We start from the raw sequence: 15,922 nt of genomic DNA on the forward strand, positions 1-15,922 counted from the left end.
TATACAGTGGAAGTGAGAAATAGATTTAAGGGACTAGATCTGATAGAGTGCCTGATGAACTATGGACAAAGGTTCATGACATTGTGCAGGAGACAGGGATCAAGACCATCCCCATGGAAAAGAAATGCAAAAAGATAAGATGGTTGTCTGAGGAGGCCTTACAAATAGCTGTGAAAAGAAGAGAAGCCAAAAGCAAAGGAGAAAAGGAAAGATATACCCATTTGAATTCAGAGTTCCAAAGAATACCAAGGAGAGATAAGAAAGCCTTCCTCAGAGATCAATGCAAAGAAATAGAGGAAAACAATAGAATGGGAAAGACTAGAGATCTCTTCAAGAAAATTAGAGATACCAAGGGAACATTTCATGCAAAGATGGGCTCAGTAAAGGACGGAAATGGTATGGACCTAACAGAAGCAGAAGATATTAAGAAGAGGTGGCAAGAATACACAGAAGACCTGTCCAAAAATATCTTCATGACCCAGATAATCACGATGGTGTGATCACTCACCCAGAGCCAGACATCCTGGAATGCAAAGTCAAGTGGGCCCTAGGAAGCATCACTACGAACAAAGCTAGGGGAGGTGATGGAATTCCAGTTGAACTATTTCAAATCCTGAAAGATGATGCTGTGAAAGTGCTGCACTCAAGATGCCAGCAAATTTGGAAAACTCAGCAATGGCCACAGGACTAGAAAAGGTCAGTTTTCATTCCAATCCCAAAGAAAGGCAATGCCAAACAATGCTCAAACTACCACACAATTGTACTCATCTCACACGCTGGCAAAGTCATGCTCAAAATTCTCCAAGCCAGGCTTCAGCAATACGTGAACCGTGAGCTTCCAGATGTTCAAGCTTGTTTTAGAAAAGGCAGAGGAACCAGAGATCAAATTGCCAACATCTGCGGGATCATCGAAAAAGCAAGAGAGTTCCAGAAAAACATCTATTTCTGCTTTATTGACTATGCCAAAACCTTTGTGTGGATCACAATAAACTGTGGAAAATTCTTCAAGAGATGGGAATGTCAGACCACCTGACCTGCCTCTTGAGAAACCTATATGCAGGTCAGGAAGCAACAGTTAGAACTGGACATGGAACAACAGACTGGTTCCAAATAGGAAAAGGAGTACATCAAGGCTGTATATTGTCACCCTGCTTATTTAACTTATATGCAGAGAACATCATGAGAAACGCTGGGCTGGAAGAAGCATAAGCTGGAATCAAAACTGCCGGGGGAAATATCAATAACCTCAGATATGCAGATGACACCACCCTTATGGCAGAAAGTGAAGAGGAACTAAAAAGCCTCTTGATGAAAGTGAAAGAGGAGAGTGAAAAAGTTGGCTTAAAGCTCAACATTCAGAAAACTAAGATCATGGCATCTGGTCCCATCACTTCATGGCAAATAGATGGGGAAACAGTGGAAACAGTGTCAGACTTTATTTTTGGGGGCTCCAAAATCACTGCAGATGGTGACTGCAGCCATGAAATTAAAAGACGCTTACTCCTTGGAAGGAAAGTTATGACCAACCTAGATAGCATATTAAAAAGCAGAGACATTACTTTGCCAACAAAGGTCCATCTAGTCAAGGCTATGGTTTTTCCAGTGGTCATGTATGGATGTGAGAGTTGGACTGTGAAGAAAGCTGAGCACCAAAAAATTGATGCTTTTGAACTGTGGTGTTGGAGAATACTCTTGAGAGTCCCTTGGACTGCAAGGAGATCCAACCAGTCCATCCTAAAGGAGATCAGTCCTAAAGAGTTCATTGGAAGGACTGATGTTGAAGCTGAAACTCCAATACTTTGGCCACCTCATGCAAAGAGTTGACTCATTGGAAAAGACCCTGATGCTGGGAGGGATTGGGGCAGGAGGAGAAGGGGACAACAGAGGATGAGATGGCTGGATGGCATCACCAACTCGATGAACATGAGTTTGAGTAAACTCTGGGAGTTGGTGATGGACAGGGAGGCCTGGCGTGCTGCGATTTATGGGGTCGCAGAGTCGGACACGACTGAGTGACTGAACTGAACTGAATTACTTTACAATACTGTGACTGTTTTTACCGTACCTCAGTATGAATCGGCCACAGGCATACATTTGTCTCTCCATCCTGTACCCCCGCCCTTCCACACCCCAACCCTCCAGGTTGTCACAGAGCACCAGCTTTGGCCGCCCTGAGTCATGCATCAAACTCCCAATGGCGACCTATTTTACACATGGTAATGCATGTTTCAATGCTATTCTCTCAAATCAGCTCCCTAGTTACCACCACTATCTTCTCTGTGCTCTCTCCGTTTCCACTCCAGAGTATAACTGACTTTAAAAATAAGGGGGGGAGGGGGCAGGTGGAGGATCAAACAAACCTACTGCAAATTCATGCTGCTGCTTTTTTTTTTTTTTTTGTCTGCACTGCATGGCTTGCAGGATCTTAGTGCCCCAACCAGGGAGTGAATGCACAGTCAAAGTGCAGAGTCCTAACCACTGCACCACCAGGGAATTTCCCATGCTGCTTCATTCAGACAAGGGTTTTCCCTATTCCTTTCTTGCCAGTTACTTTGCCACTTCTACTGATTGTTCCTAGCATTGCTCACAATGTAGCGATGAAAACAGCAGGAGCTCTGACCATCCAACAGACTCCTGATGTGCTTAAGGAGTCCTTGAAATGACTGCTTTAGATAAAGAGGACAATTCCTTCATCTGTTATATGGGAACACATAACAGTAGCACGTACGTTACAGAGTGGTGTAAGGATGCAGGGACACCACGCATCTGAAATGCCTAGCTTGGTGCCAGGCAAGTGAACAGGACCACACGGCCCCGAGTTCCTCCTCCTCTCCACCTCAGCCTCCACCTACGGACTGAACCCCTCAGTCCACGTGTAAGAGAAGGCCACCTGCCCACGCACCCACAGCGCCCTGGCTCTGGCAGCCTCTCCGGCTGAGTCCTCAGCGACTGGGGCAGCCCAGCGAATCACAACAGAGTTTGGCTGTGTGCTCTCCTCCCCGCACGGCAGTGAGGGACAAGCAAAAACCACCCACGAGGCCAACTGCCCGCCTCCCGTCTCACAGGCACAGAGGGTGGCTGGCCAGCACTTCGGGCTGCAGAAAGTCTGACACGCCGTCTTCAGGGAGAGGACCTGAGAGTCAGAGACATGTGTCTGAATCCTGGCTCTGCCTTTTAATAACCACGCAGCTGTGGGGCACCACCTAAGCGGAGGGGAAAGGACGAGTATTTTCATGTCTCGGAAGCTATTTGTCAGGAACTTGACAGATACAGTTTCCTTTTTCTGTTAAACTTTAAGCCTTAGTTTCTCATATTTAAAGTGGGAGTTTAGGGCCCCTGAAACCTACATCATAGAACGTCCCTGGGGGTCCAGTGGTTAAGACTCTGTGCTTCCAATGCAGCGAGTGCAGATTCAATCCTCAGGCAGGGAATTAACATCCCACATGCCATGTGGCACAGCAAAAAGAAATCCAAAACAAAAAATCTACATCATAGAGGTATTGCGAGGATTAAATGAAACCAAAACTCTACAAATTTCTTAAAATAGTCCCTGGCACACAGCAGATGGTTTAGAAAGTATTTTTTCCTCTCAAATTTCCCATTATCGTCACTGGAACATCACATTCTGGGCTGCACACTTCTCATTCTGCAGAGTCCTTTCCCGGGTCAGGGCTCACCTTTGGCCCCCGGTGTGCTTGCCCAGACAGAGGGGAAGCCCACACCCACGCACACCATCGGCCGGCCAGCAACTTCACCTCCTGCTCACTAATCTGGAAACCGCTATCATGCATTTTAAATGATATGGCTACAGGACATAAACAAGCTCCAGTCTTCACCTTGTCAGGGTCCTGATGTATCTGAGATGTTCCTGACACTGCCTTCAATTAAAAGAACAAGATCATCTCGAGTCAGGCTTTTTACGACGGCAGCTAATGAGGGAAACAGCAAGTGCCTGCTGCACCCAAAGCACCGCGCCAGGCCCCCTGAACAGCTTAGCTCACTTTATTCCTAGGACACTGTGGGATGTGATTTACGTACGACTATGATATCCCCACTTCAGAAGCGGGAAATGAATCTCAAGAGGTGAAGTCATACAGCAGGGAAGTGGCTGAGCTGCCATCTGAATTCAGATCTAGCTGTGTCCAACTCTCTGCAGAAATGCTTTGATTTTGCTTGGTCAGTTTTCCGGCCATACCTTGCAGCATGTTGGATCTTAGTTCCAACTCTTTGCAAGTTCCAACTTAGCTCCAACTCATGTGGGATCTTAGTGCTGACTCTTTACGACCCCATGGACTATGGAATTTTCCAGGCCAGAATACTGGAGTGGGCAGCCTCCAGGGGATCTTCACAATCCAGGGATCGAACCCAGGTCTCCCACATTGCAGGCGGATTCTTTACCATCTGAGCCACCAGTCAGGGAAGCCCTTAGTGCCCCAACCAGGCATCAAACCCATGCCCCCTGCACTGGAAGCGCACAGTCTTCACCACTGGACCACTAGGGAAGGCCCCGGCTAAGTTAGTTCTAATACTCATGCGAAAGGACGGGTTGGGTCTGGGTTGCCAGCTCTGCACCGGCAAAGGGAAGGGCAGGCATCAAGGAGGGGAGGCCTGCCCGAGGGCCCTTAGCTACAGTGGCTGAGCAGGCCCAGAAGTCGACACTCACCTTCCTGGCCATGCTTGCAAAGTGGGCCCCACAGGCCTTGCAGCTTGGTTCTGAGCCTGTGGGGGAAGGGAAGGAGCTGTACCCAGGGTTGGAATAGGCCTGAGTCCTGGCACCCTGGGGCGGTGGGGCCTCCTCAGGCTGTCCATCCAGGCAGAACCAGTTGCAGCAGGTTGCCCACATGATGAGATCTGATTTGAGGAAGAAAGGGGAGAAAGGTCAGAATTAAAAAGACACACCCTGACTGGGTTCCCACCCCCTGAGGGCACAGGGGAACGGCCAGTATAGGTCCACACCTGCAGCCAGAGGCAAGGTGAGGACGGGCTTTCATGGGCCACATCCTGCACCTCCCCCCGGCTGCCCTTCTAGATAAAGGCGCACACGGACAACTGACTCGCCAGGACAGGCCAGCTCGATCTACTGAGACAACTTGCCATCCTTTTCAAAGGAAAGGGTGCTGATGTCTCTTTGGGTTTCATCTGAGATCTTCACTTCAAATAACATCTTTTGTCTTAGCGATTACACCTGGCCTGATAGCTCTGTCATTCAGGAACATAACCTTGCCCCTAGAGCTCAGACAGAAAGAACTCTATCCTACATTTCCACACTCAGACTGACACGGGGCGGAGGGATCAGTATTTCCTTTACTCAGATGAGGCAACCCAGGCCCAAAGAAATCAATGTCATATCTAATTACAGAGAACTGAGATTTGGAAAACCCAGCTCTTCTGACCCTTAACCTAACGTTCTCTTCCCTGTATGACGGTGCTCCCTGGTTTCTGCTCCCATCAGCCAGCAGAACTAGCTGACAGCTCTTAACATGTACCTCGGACTCGACATCAGCTTCTACCACGGCACCTGTGATACCTGTAATACTTGTGCTTTTTTCTACACCTAGGCCACCCGTTCTTTGAGGACAGGGACCACTTATTCACATCGGTCCTGTGCACACAGCAGACACTCCACAGATATTGGCTTCCTTGCTGAATCAGTGCCTCTGCGGACTTCAAAAGAACTTCTGGGTTATTATTCCCATTCTAAGTATTAAATATAGGAATTAGGGGCAAGGAAGTTGATGGTTTTTTTAAGATCACCAAACAAAGAGGATCCACTCTCTCAAATGTCAGAATAAACTAAATGCTACAAGGGGTTCCACTCAAATGCCAAGCGCTGCTGCGATAAAGTAAAATGCCCTGTTCTCAGTAGACCGAGGCAGTCAGGGTGACCTTGTAGGCCTGAACTCTCCACTCAAGGGGGTAATGAATGAAACATGTAGCGTATTCATAATCAGCTCACACAAAAGAATGGTACTTTCAGTTCTGCCTCCTTACTCACTGAAAGTGCCTTTGTTAGATTGGAGTTCAAAGACCACAGTGAGCTGGAAGGAACTATGAAGCCACTGGTTCCACCTTAGTTATTTTTTAAGAGGAAAAGAGGAAGGCCGAGCACAGTGAAGGTCGCAGATATGACCTTCGACCTCAAGATTACTCCAGAGTCTTTCCAGCTTCCTAACACTGCCTCCAACACAAGCATTCACTTCTGCAGGCATGTCCCATTAACACCTGTCTCAGCTGCCTGCCTATGACCCCCTGGGAAAGGGGACCATGACAGTCATACAGTGCCTGGCAGATGGGTGGCTCAACTAGGACTACTGAATGAATGACTCGCACGCAATATTTAAAGCTTAACTAACCACACATGCATTGTTTCCTGCACATCAAAAACATGTCTCTCTGGCTCACTGTGACTCGTCTGAAGACTCTCAGTTCCCAGAAAACAGACCTAACCTGCCTTGTGAATTCACATGGTATAAAGCAGCCAAGAGTAGTTAAATAAGCAAGCTATTTGTTGGCAAGAGACTGGAGGCAACAGCAGAGTATTGGCCCTTTGAAAGAGGAAGTTTGTAACTCTTCAAAAAAAACCACCTGTTGGGCTTCCCTGATGGCTCAGGGGTAAAAGTCCACCGGCCAATGCAGGAGAAACAGACTCAATCCCAGATCCAGGAAGATCCCATATGCCTCAGGGCAACTAAGCCTGTGCAACGCAACTACTGAGCCTGTGCTCTAGCGCCTGGGAGCTGCAACTACTGCAACCTGCACAGCCTAGAGCCCGGGGTCCACAAGGAGAGAGGCCCCCGCAGAGAGGAGCCCACGCACAGCAACTAGAGAGAGAGCCCGGGGTCCACAAGGAGAGAGGCCCCCGCAGAGGGGAGCCCACGCACAGCAACTAGAGAGAGAGCCCGGGGTCCACAACGAGAGAGGCCCCCGCAGAGGAGCCCACGCACAGCAACTAGAGAGCAGCCCCTGTTCGCCACAACTGTAGAAAAGCCCGCTCAGCAGGAAAGACCCAGCACAGCCAAAAATAAAAACAAACACATAAAATTACTTCTTTAAAAAGTCTAAGAAAAAGACCTAAAAAACATCCCAAAACGAGATGTTGACGGAAGCATCTGAAACAGTGTGGAATAATACAAAGATCATAAAACCTGGAACCAGAAGACCTGAGCTATTACCTACTGCCAACAAGTCACGGCCTTTCTGCGCTTCATGTTTCTCGTCTGGACATTCTTCAGTCTGGAACGCACTAAAGGAACCTCAGTGACTGCCACTAGCATTGTAACGATGCTTTCACTGTGATCTCTCTGGGAAGGCACAGGTAAAAAGTAAGCCTAGAGGGACTTCCCTGGGGGTCCAGTGGCTAAGAATCCGTGTTCCCAACTCAGGTGGGCCCAGGTTCAATCCCTGGTCTGGGAACTAGATTCCCCACACCACAATGAAGATCCAGGATCCCATGTGTCACAACTAAGACCCAGCACAGCCAAGTAAATAACTAAAAATAAATATTTTTTTTAAAAGTTAAACCCAGTGATTTCACCACAATTACCATTTGGCTTTCCAGGCTTGTCCCAAATGTGGACAGATTTCTGACAGAGTCAGCAGGATGTGTCAGTTAACAGAATGAGGTGTGGGCAGGGGAGTAGCAGAACAGCCTGGAGACAAGGCTGTGGGTGGTTCACTGAACTTGTCAGAACTCCGCTCATTTGTGCCTGCCGCCTTTAGAGGGGCCAGTGCTTTGCTATGCTAGGTGAGCATGGTCGAGCGCCTGCCCTCATGGAGTTCATGTCTAATAGGGGAACGAGAAATGTAAAACCAAACACGGAAACTTCAGGGTGCTTTAACAGAGGTCTGTGTAGTGCAAGGCGGTGTGTGCATGCTCAGTCGCTTCAGCAGTGTCTGACCCTATGGACTGTAGCCCACCAGGTTCCTCTGTCCCTGGGGTTCTCCAGGCAAACCCTCTTTACTCAAGAGTAAACCCTCTGGAGTATTTACTCAAGAGGGTTGCCATGCCCTCCTCCAGGGGATATTCCTGAGCCAGCAATCAAACCCACATCTCCTCTATCTCCTGCATTGCAGGTGGATTCTTCACCCACTGAGCCACCTGGGAAGCCGGGGGGTGGGGGATTGAGGGGAGCAGGGGAAGGGTGACAAAGATAAGAACAACGATCAGCTCCTTCCTCCGGGGTGGAGGAATGACCAGGGAAGAGAGACCCTGTTGAGACAAGCTGGGACCTGGGACCCTGTGTCGCAATGCCTGAACCAGGATAAACATCTCCTTGAACCACAAAATACAAAGAAAACTGTAAGGGATTAAAAATAACCTTGTGCATGTATTGGGGCAAATTATGGACAACAAGACACAAAAAGACCAAAGACACCACTGCCACTTCTGAAAAGCTGGGAGCAAAAGCAGGGCACTGCACATGCCCTCTGCACACAACACCACCACACGGGTGGGCAAACCACCTAAGCCACCCCTCCAGCCCAACCCCAGGATCCACCCAGCCATTTAAGGAAGAGCTCTCATCCCCCTCAGCAAGCAGGCAAGGTAACCTGTTGCCTGTTCTCGCTCCCTCCTGCTGCAGCAGGGGGCCTAATAAAGCCTTGCTCAGATTTCTTGCCTGGTCTCTGATCAATTTCTATTAAGGAGACCAAGAACCCTGCTCAGTAACACTGTTACGGGCCAGAAAGTCAAGAGCAAAACGACTTTTGGAAAAAAAAAAAAAAAACCAACAGCATGGACCAGGGCATCAAAGAAACTACAAAATGCTTGGTTGGGTCAAAGGTAAGGGTAGGGATGGATGAGAGTACAGTAAGTAAACAAGCAGCCACGCAAAACCTTGTATTCCAGGGCTTCCCTGGTGGCCCAGTGGTTAAGAATCTGCCTGCCAATGCGAGGGATGCAGGTTCAATCGCTGGTCGGGGACGATCCCACCTGCCGCAGAGCAACTGGGCCCGTGTGCCACAACTACTGCGCTTGCGCTCCAGAGCCCGCGAGCCCTAACTACAGAAACCTGCGTGCCTAGAGCCCCTGCTCCGCAACGCGAAGCCACTGCAAGGAGACGCCCGCGCGCACTGCAACTAGAGAGTAGCCCCCGAGCTCTGCAACTAGAGAAAGACCACGTGCAGCAGTAAAGACCCACAGCAGCCAAAAAAAAAAAAAAAAACCCCACAAAACTTTGTATTCCTTGGTAAGGAGGCTGGAATGGTAGCGGGACACCATTAAAAGTTGAGGCCATACCAGGCTTTGTGACCTTACCTGCATTTTAGAATGGCCACTACAGCAGTCAGCAGTGTGGAGGACCAATCTGTGAGGGGCGGGTGGGAAGTGAGATATGAGGATATGGGTAGAAGAGAAAGGGACAGAGATCTGCGACAGACTCAGCAGGATGTGGCCATGAACCGAAGAGCTGGGGGCGGGGAGAGAGACCGGCTCTCTGAGTGACACAGCAAGAGCGAGAGTAGAACCCCTGACTGAGCTGCAGCCCTCAGGAGGAGCACACGTCTCCGGGAGGAGGGGCAGGTTAAGACTGAGTTGAGTTTTAGTACTTGTGGGGGCCTGCGGATGTACGCGCAGCACCGCGTCCGCTGAAGATACAGGCTTGGGGATCCTCGCCTACTGGAAAGTACCTAAAGCCAGAGAGGGGCAGGAAGATGGTTAGACCGTCTGGGGCAGGAGAGAGGACGGCCTGGGAGAGCTCTCAGGAACATGTGATCTAACGCGCAAGCAGCAGAGGACCAACCGGCGCAAAGGAAGGAACTATGCTCAGAGGTGGGAGAACTGGAAGACTGTGTGGAATTTCAAAAAGAAATGTTCGACGCTGGCAAATGACCCAGAGAGCAGAAAGTGGAGAGGAACGTGATGGACCTAATTTTAGGAAACTGAGTGTCCTCCATGCCCCAGCCCTTTAGGAAGAGAGAAGCTGATGGATAACCATAGGTTGGGAAGCAAGTGAGAAGTGAGGACTTGCCAGACTCTAAGGATAAATTATTCTCTCTCGAAACTTTTGACAGTGAAGGGAAGAGAGAAGGCAGCAGGTCTCAAGATAAGAGAAAGGCAGACATATTCAGAGACCACAAAGGAAACCCAACAAAGACTCAGAGCTGATAGAGGAAGGGAAGGGAAGCTGGCAATAAATATAGGAACAAGGGCCATGAGGGAGAGAAAAGTGACCAAGACATAGGGGTGGACTCCCCCAGGGCAGGAGAAAGGTCACCTCTTTCCACAGAGACTGGAGCAGAGGTGAAGGCAGATGGAATCAAAACTAAGCTGACAGCACTAGCAGAGAGAGATGGAAGAATGAAATATTTAACCACAAGAAGAAAACAAAGGGTGGGACAAATTGGAGACTGAGATTTATATACAGTATTGATATTATGCATAAGATAGATACTTTGGCCACCTCATGCCAAAGAGCCAACTCATTGAAAAAGACCCTGATGCTAGGAAAGAGTGAGGGCAAGAGGAGAAGGGGGCAAGAGAGGAGGAAGGAGATGGTTGGATGGCATCACTGACTCAATGGACATGAGTTTGAGCAAACTCAGGGAGAAAGTGAAGGACAGGGAAGACTGGTGTGCTGCAGAGTCGCACACGACTTAGTGAATGAACAACAAGACAGATAACCAAGAACTTACTGTAGAACACAGGAGACTCTCCTCAATGCTCAGTGGTGACAAAGAGGGCTTATATGTACACGGATAAACGATTCACTCGCTGTACAGCAGAGACTAACATTGTAAAGCAACTACATACTGCAATAAAAATTAACTTAAAAAAAAGAAAACTTTTTCTTCCGCACAAGGAATGCTGTAAAGTTTGTGCACAAAATTGCACATGCTACATTTTTTTCCTAAGAGGTAAGGACTTGGCCACATCATGGGTAGACCCCACTGGGTAAGGTACCATTGGGAGGGAAAAGTGGAAAGGTGGCCAGCTGTATAGTGTTTCAATTCCTGTGCTTTTACAAGTGCTTGGGAAGCACCAGAGGTGCTGGGCCCCAGGGAGACCAAAAGTGATTTCCACAAGGTCCTTGCCCCCTGGGGACTTGGCCCCATCAGGCATGATATATATAGCTCAGCTCAGCTCTCTGGGTACAGTAGCTAAGAAAGCTCTTCCTTTGCCGGGAGTCAAGAAGACCTGTCTTCCTCAGCACTATTTTCATCCTCTTAACTTTGGCTCTAATCTCAACTGCCTCCTCTGAGCAGCTCTGAAAGAAAAAGCTGTCAGCCCGTCCGGGTATTTGGCTGCACTTACAAGGAACTGCTTCTGTGGGAAGATGTGAAATTTGCCCCGTGGTTACTCCACAGGCCCCATGTGTGGGTGGAGAATGTGGCCTCATCCTGGGGACGTGGACGTGTGGGCAAGGGGTCACTGGGGAAGAGCCTCCAGTGCTAAAAATAACTGAGGCCTGCCTGGCCTAACAGAACAGGTTCACCAAGGTTAGCAGACAAGGCCTCGACTCTCTGTGACGTGTATTTAAATATCAAGACACATTTCTTAATGAGAGTCGTGCCAAAATGGAAAGCCATATAAGTCTAAATAACAACTATGATGTTGTTGTCTACTAAGTCTCATCCGACTCTGCAACCTCATGGACTGCTCTGCATGGACACCTCCCCATGGACTCTGCGACCCCGCCAGGCTCCTCTGTCCATGGGATTTCCCAGGAAAGAATACTGGAGTGGGTTGCCATTTCCTCCTCCAGGGAATCTTCCTGACCCAGGGATAGAACCCACATCTTCTACATCCTGGGTGGCGCTAGTGGTAAAGAATCCGCTTGCCAACGCAGGAGACTCAAGAGATGCAGGTTTGATCCCTGGGTCAGGAAGACTCCCTGGAGGAGGAAATGGCAATCCTCTCCAGTATTGTGGCCAGGAAAATTCCACAGACAGAAGACCCTGGTGGGCTGTCCACGGGGTACCAGAGAGTCGGACATGACTGAGCACACACACACTCCTGCGTTGGGAGGCAGATTCTTCACCACTGAGCCATCAGGGAAGCCCAAATAACAACTATATCCAGGGTTATTTCAGAAAGGGAAAGCAAAAGGTTTATCATTTTAACACTGCCAAACAAAACAAACACTTTTCTCTGGGGAATATGTTTCATCCTTTAGCTCTTAACAGAGACACACATGTGGCATCCAATTATGTTCCTATAGGACAAAGTGGAACCACCTATGGGGTGTACAAAGAATTTTCCCCCAAAAAATAAAAGTAAAAAAGAATTCTCCCTGAATGGATACATGTATGTGGTTGGCTGAGTCCCTTCGCTGTTCCCCTGAAACTAGCACAACACTGCTAACCGGCTATACCCCTACACAAAATAAAAAGAATTTTCCCTACATTGACAACTTGAACAATTTCCCTCTGTGATCTGCAAACATCCTCCTGATCTGCAAAGAAAATTACCACCTAATCTTTGCCAAGGGCTTGAAAATCCCTCCCCCAACTTTCCTCACCCTCCTCAGAAAAAAAAGGACTTGGCAATTTAATTTTCAAATACAGTCTGACTGCTCTTTTACTAAGTTTGTTTGAAACCTACCAGGCTCTCCTCTTCCAATATGCCTAAAGGGTAAAAAAGGTGGGAGATGTAGGGCTGGGGTGAACAAGAAAATGTACCATTCCCTGTGGAAGAACCCTGTGGTCTGAGGCCAGAGTGGCTAGCTGGCACATGGGATTCTGTCAGCTTGGTAGACCGAACCCTGTTGAACAGGAAAATAACAGTGCTAATAACAGGGTAAGAGAAATGACCCATTCCAGGTAGGCTGAGTACAGCCACAGTTAGAGGTGAGAAGGCAGATAATGTGATTTGTCCCTGTTAAGTCCTAGAATCCTAAGTAATTTGAAAACAATCACTTCTCCACTTGTCCGCCCACCCAACACAAATGATTTTAACTGGATCAGGGGTGGCCATGGACTTTCCCATGGAAAAGAGAAGGGTCAGAATGTCAGTATCTCAGGAAAATCTCCAAGTTTGCAATGCAACTTCAAAACTATTTTGCTAACCCACCAAAATCCAAGGCACTAAACTTGAGGTCCCCAAGGTTCTCATCCAGTTTCTTCGGAGTTTAGTTAACTGCTCTGTGAGCCAAGGTACTTCTGCAACAACAGGCTTTACCCCGATACACAGACGGCAACATCTTGGAATTAAGATACTTACAGTGAACCCACCGTATGTTGTCACCACTGTTTAGTCACTAAGTTGTGTACAACTCTTTGCGACTTCACAGACTGTATCCCGCAAGCCTCCTCTGTCCATGGGATTTCCCGGGCGACAGTACTGGAGTGGGTCTTCATTTCCTCCTCCAGGGGATTTTCCTGACCCAGGGATTGAACCCTTGTCTTCTGAACTGACAGGCAGATTCTTTACCACTAACCTACCAAGAAGCCCTCTCGAACGCACTATAGAAGACATCGTAAAAAACCCTTTGAAAAAAAACCTAATTAAAATGCCCCCTATCCTCAAAGAAGTATTTTTTATTTTTTTTAATACGTACTTTTCTGACATGGCTTCCCTGGTAGCTGAAATGGTAAAGAATCTGGCTGCAATGCAGGAGACCAGGGTTTGATCCCTGGGTCAGGAAGATCCCCCAGAGAAGGAAATGGCAACCAATCCAGTATTCTTGCCTGGAGAATTCCATGGACAGAGGAGCCTGGCAGGCTACAGACAACGGGGTCGCAGAGAGTCAGATACGACTGAGCGACTAACACTTTCACTTTCAGACTCAGCAAATGAGAAAATGGCTAGTTGCAAGCCTTACAGAATCATCTCTTGTTTTCTGAGTGTGGTTTGCTTCCTATCACTACCGTAACGCTAGAATTATCAAAAGCATCTATGCTATTAAGTGTAGAAAGGAAAGTACCCCCACGTTCTGCATCATTAATATAGAATGGGCTTTGCTTCATCTTGTATACCATCCTTAAAAAGCAATTAACATACAACCGCAATGACTTTGAAAGAAAATGCTATGAAAAACCTGTCAATATGGCTTAGCCATACCTCTTTGAAATACCTGTAGAAGTAATTACATTTTCTAAGAAGTAAAGAAAGTACCATTCTCCACTGGAGGAATACTTCTCATCTCCAGGCACTGAGCTGGGTTAGGCAGTGCCTGGTGTTATCTCATATGGTCCTCACAAGAGTCTGGCAAGGCAGGTTGTGTTTTAGTCGCTCAGTAGTGCCCGACTTTGTGACCTCATGGACTGCATCCCACCCACCAGGCTCCTCTGTCCATGAGATTTTCCAGGCAAGGATACTGGAGTGGGTTGCCATTTCCTTCTCCAGGGGATCTTCCCAACCCAGGGATAGAACCCGGGTCTCCTGCATTGCAGGCAGATTCTTTACCAACTGAGCTACAAGGGAAGCCCATAATTAGTCCCATTTTCAGGTAAGAAAACCAAGGTTCAGAGAACATAAGTAACTTGCTTACCTAAAGGTCATACCCAGAAGGTAGAAAGCCAGAATGTGAACCTAAGTCGCTTAGACCCTAAAGCCCACACTCTGTAAATCACAAGAAAAGTTTTCTCAATTCCACCCCACCCCCGCAAAAAAAAAAAAAAAAAAATAATCAGGGCTTCCCTGGCGGCTCAGTGGTAAAGACTCCCTCCACCTGCCAATGCATGAGACAGAAGTTCGATCCCTGGTCTGGGAAGATGCCACATGCCAAGGAGCAACTAAGCCTGTGTGTGACGACTATTGAGCCTGTGCTCTAGAGTCCAGGAGCGGCAACTACTGAAGCCCCCAAGCCCTAGATAGAGCCTGTGCTCTGCAACAAGAGAAGCCACCGCAATGAGAGGTCTGCACACTACAAACTAGAGAAAAGCCCACTTTTTCTAGAGAAGAACCACTGCAACTAAAGAAAAGCCCACACAGTAATGACCCAGCACAGTCATAAATAAATAAACTTAAAAAAAAAAAATCAGTCTGTCTGCCCTGCTGCCCATTCCCCTCTGAGCGTCTGTTTTCTACATCTACTGGAGATTTCGCATTAGCATACAGGCACTTTCCAGGACCTCTCAGTTTAAAAAACTCTTCCCTGTCCTAAGTAGAGATTACAATCACAAAGTGTTATCACCGAACACCTGCTGGAATGGCTGAAATGGAAAAGACAGATACTAGCAAGTGTCGACAAGGATACAGAGTAACTGGAACTCTCACACTGCCGGCAGAAAAGTGAACTGGCACCACCACTTGGGAAACACACACATTTGCACACACAGGGCTTTGCAATTCCACTTCCAGGTATACACCCAACCGGAAACATGTTTCTTAAAAGAAGTGGACAAGAATGTTCGTAGCAGTACTGTTGTAAGAGTCTCAGGCTGGAAAAGATCCAAACATCAATCCACAGTAGAAAAGACACGAAGGTCTACTCAGACAGCAGTGAGAGCAAAACCACTGCTGTGTGCAGTGGGCTGGAGATGAATCTTATAATGCTGAGTGAAAGAAGACAGGCACAAAAGAATACACATTAAGTGATTTGATTTACATAAAATTCAAATACAGGCAAGGCTTTCAGTTCCTCAAGGGCGCCAGGCTCGCTCCTGCCTCGGGATCCCCACACCTGCTCCCCTACTGCTGCTACTCTTCCCAACCTCAGTCTTTGCTCAAATGTCGCCTGTTTGGAGGCGTCCTCCTCAGTCACCCACTTGATCGGTGCCCTTTCAGTTTCCTTCAGGAGAATGATCACAAGCTGTAATTACATCCGTCTGTCTACAGTGTAAACTCCAAAGGCAGGAACCTCATCTGCCTTCACATTTCTATCCACGTCAGCTAGCACAGGGCTACTTTATAGTAGGCCCCCAAATAACTTGCAGAATGAGCAAATGGGAGAAATAATCCATACTTTTATCAATACAGTCTGAGAGACAAGGACTAGTTATCTCTCATTAGGGCCCAAAGCATTCTGCCAATATTTATAAT

At 47.9% G+C, this 15,922-nt stretch overlaps 1 protein-coding gene across 5 annotated transcripts in view; it reads right to left on the minus strand.

Annotated features, from left to right (window-relative positions):
* Positions 1-15,922, minus strand: part of RFFL (ring finger and FYVE like domain containing E3 ubiquitin protein ligase) — a 74,433-nt gene that overhangs the window by 17,438 nt on the left and 41,073 nt on the right. For all 5 annotated transcript variants that reach the window (XM_043480892.1, XM_043480901.1, XM_043480882.1 and 2 more), the window contains one exon: positions 4,664-4,851. In XM_043480892.1, the coding sequence (XP_043336827.1) occupies positions 4,664-4,843 (180 nt within the window). In that variant the 5' untranslated portion in view covers positions 4,844-4,851. The remainder of the gene's footprint in view (positions 1-4,663; positions 4,852-15,922) is intronic.

This window comes from Cervus canadensis, chromosome 1 (assembly GCF_019320065.1).
Source record: "Cervus canadensis isolate Bull #8, Minnesota chromosome 1, ASM1932006v1, whole genome shotgun sequence".
NCBI lineage: Eukaryota > Metazoa > Chordata > Mammalia > Artiodactyla > Cervidae > Cervus > Cervus canadensis.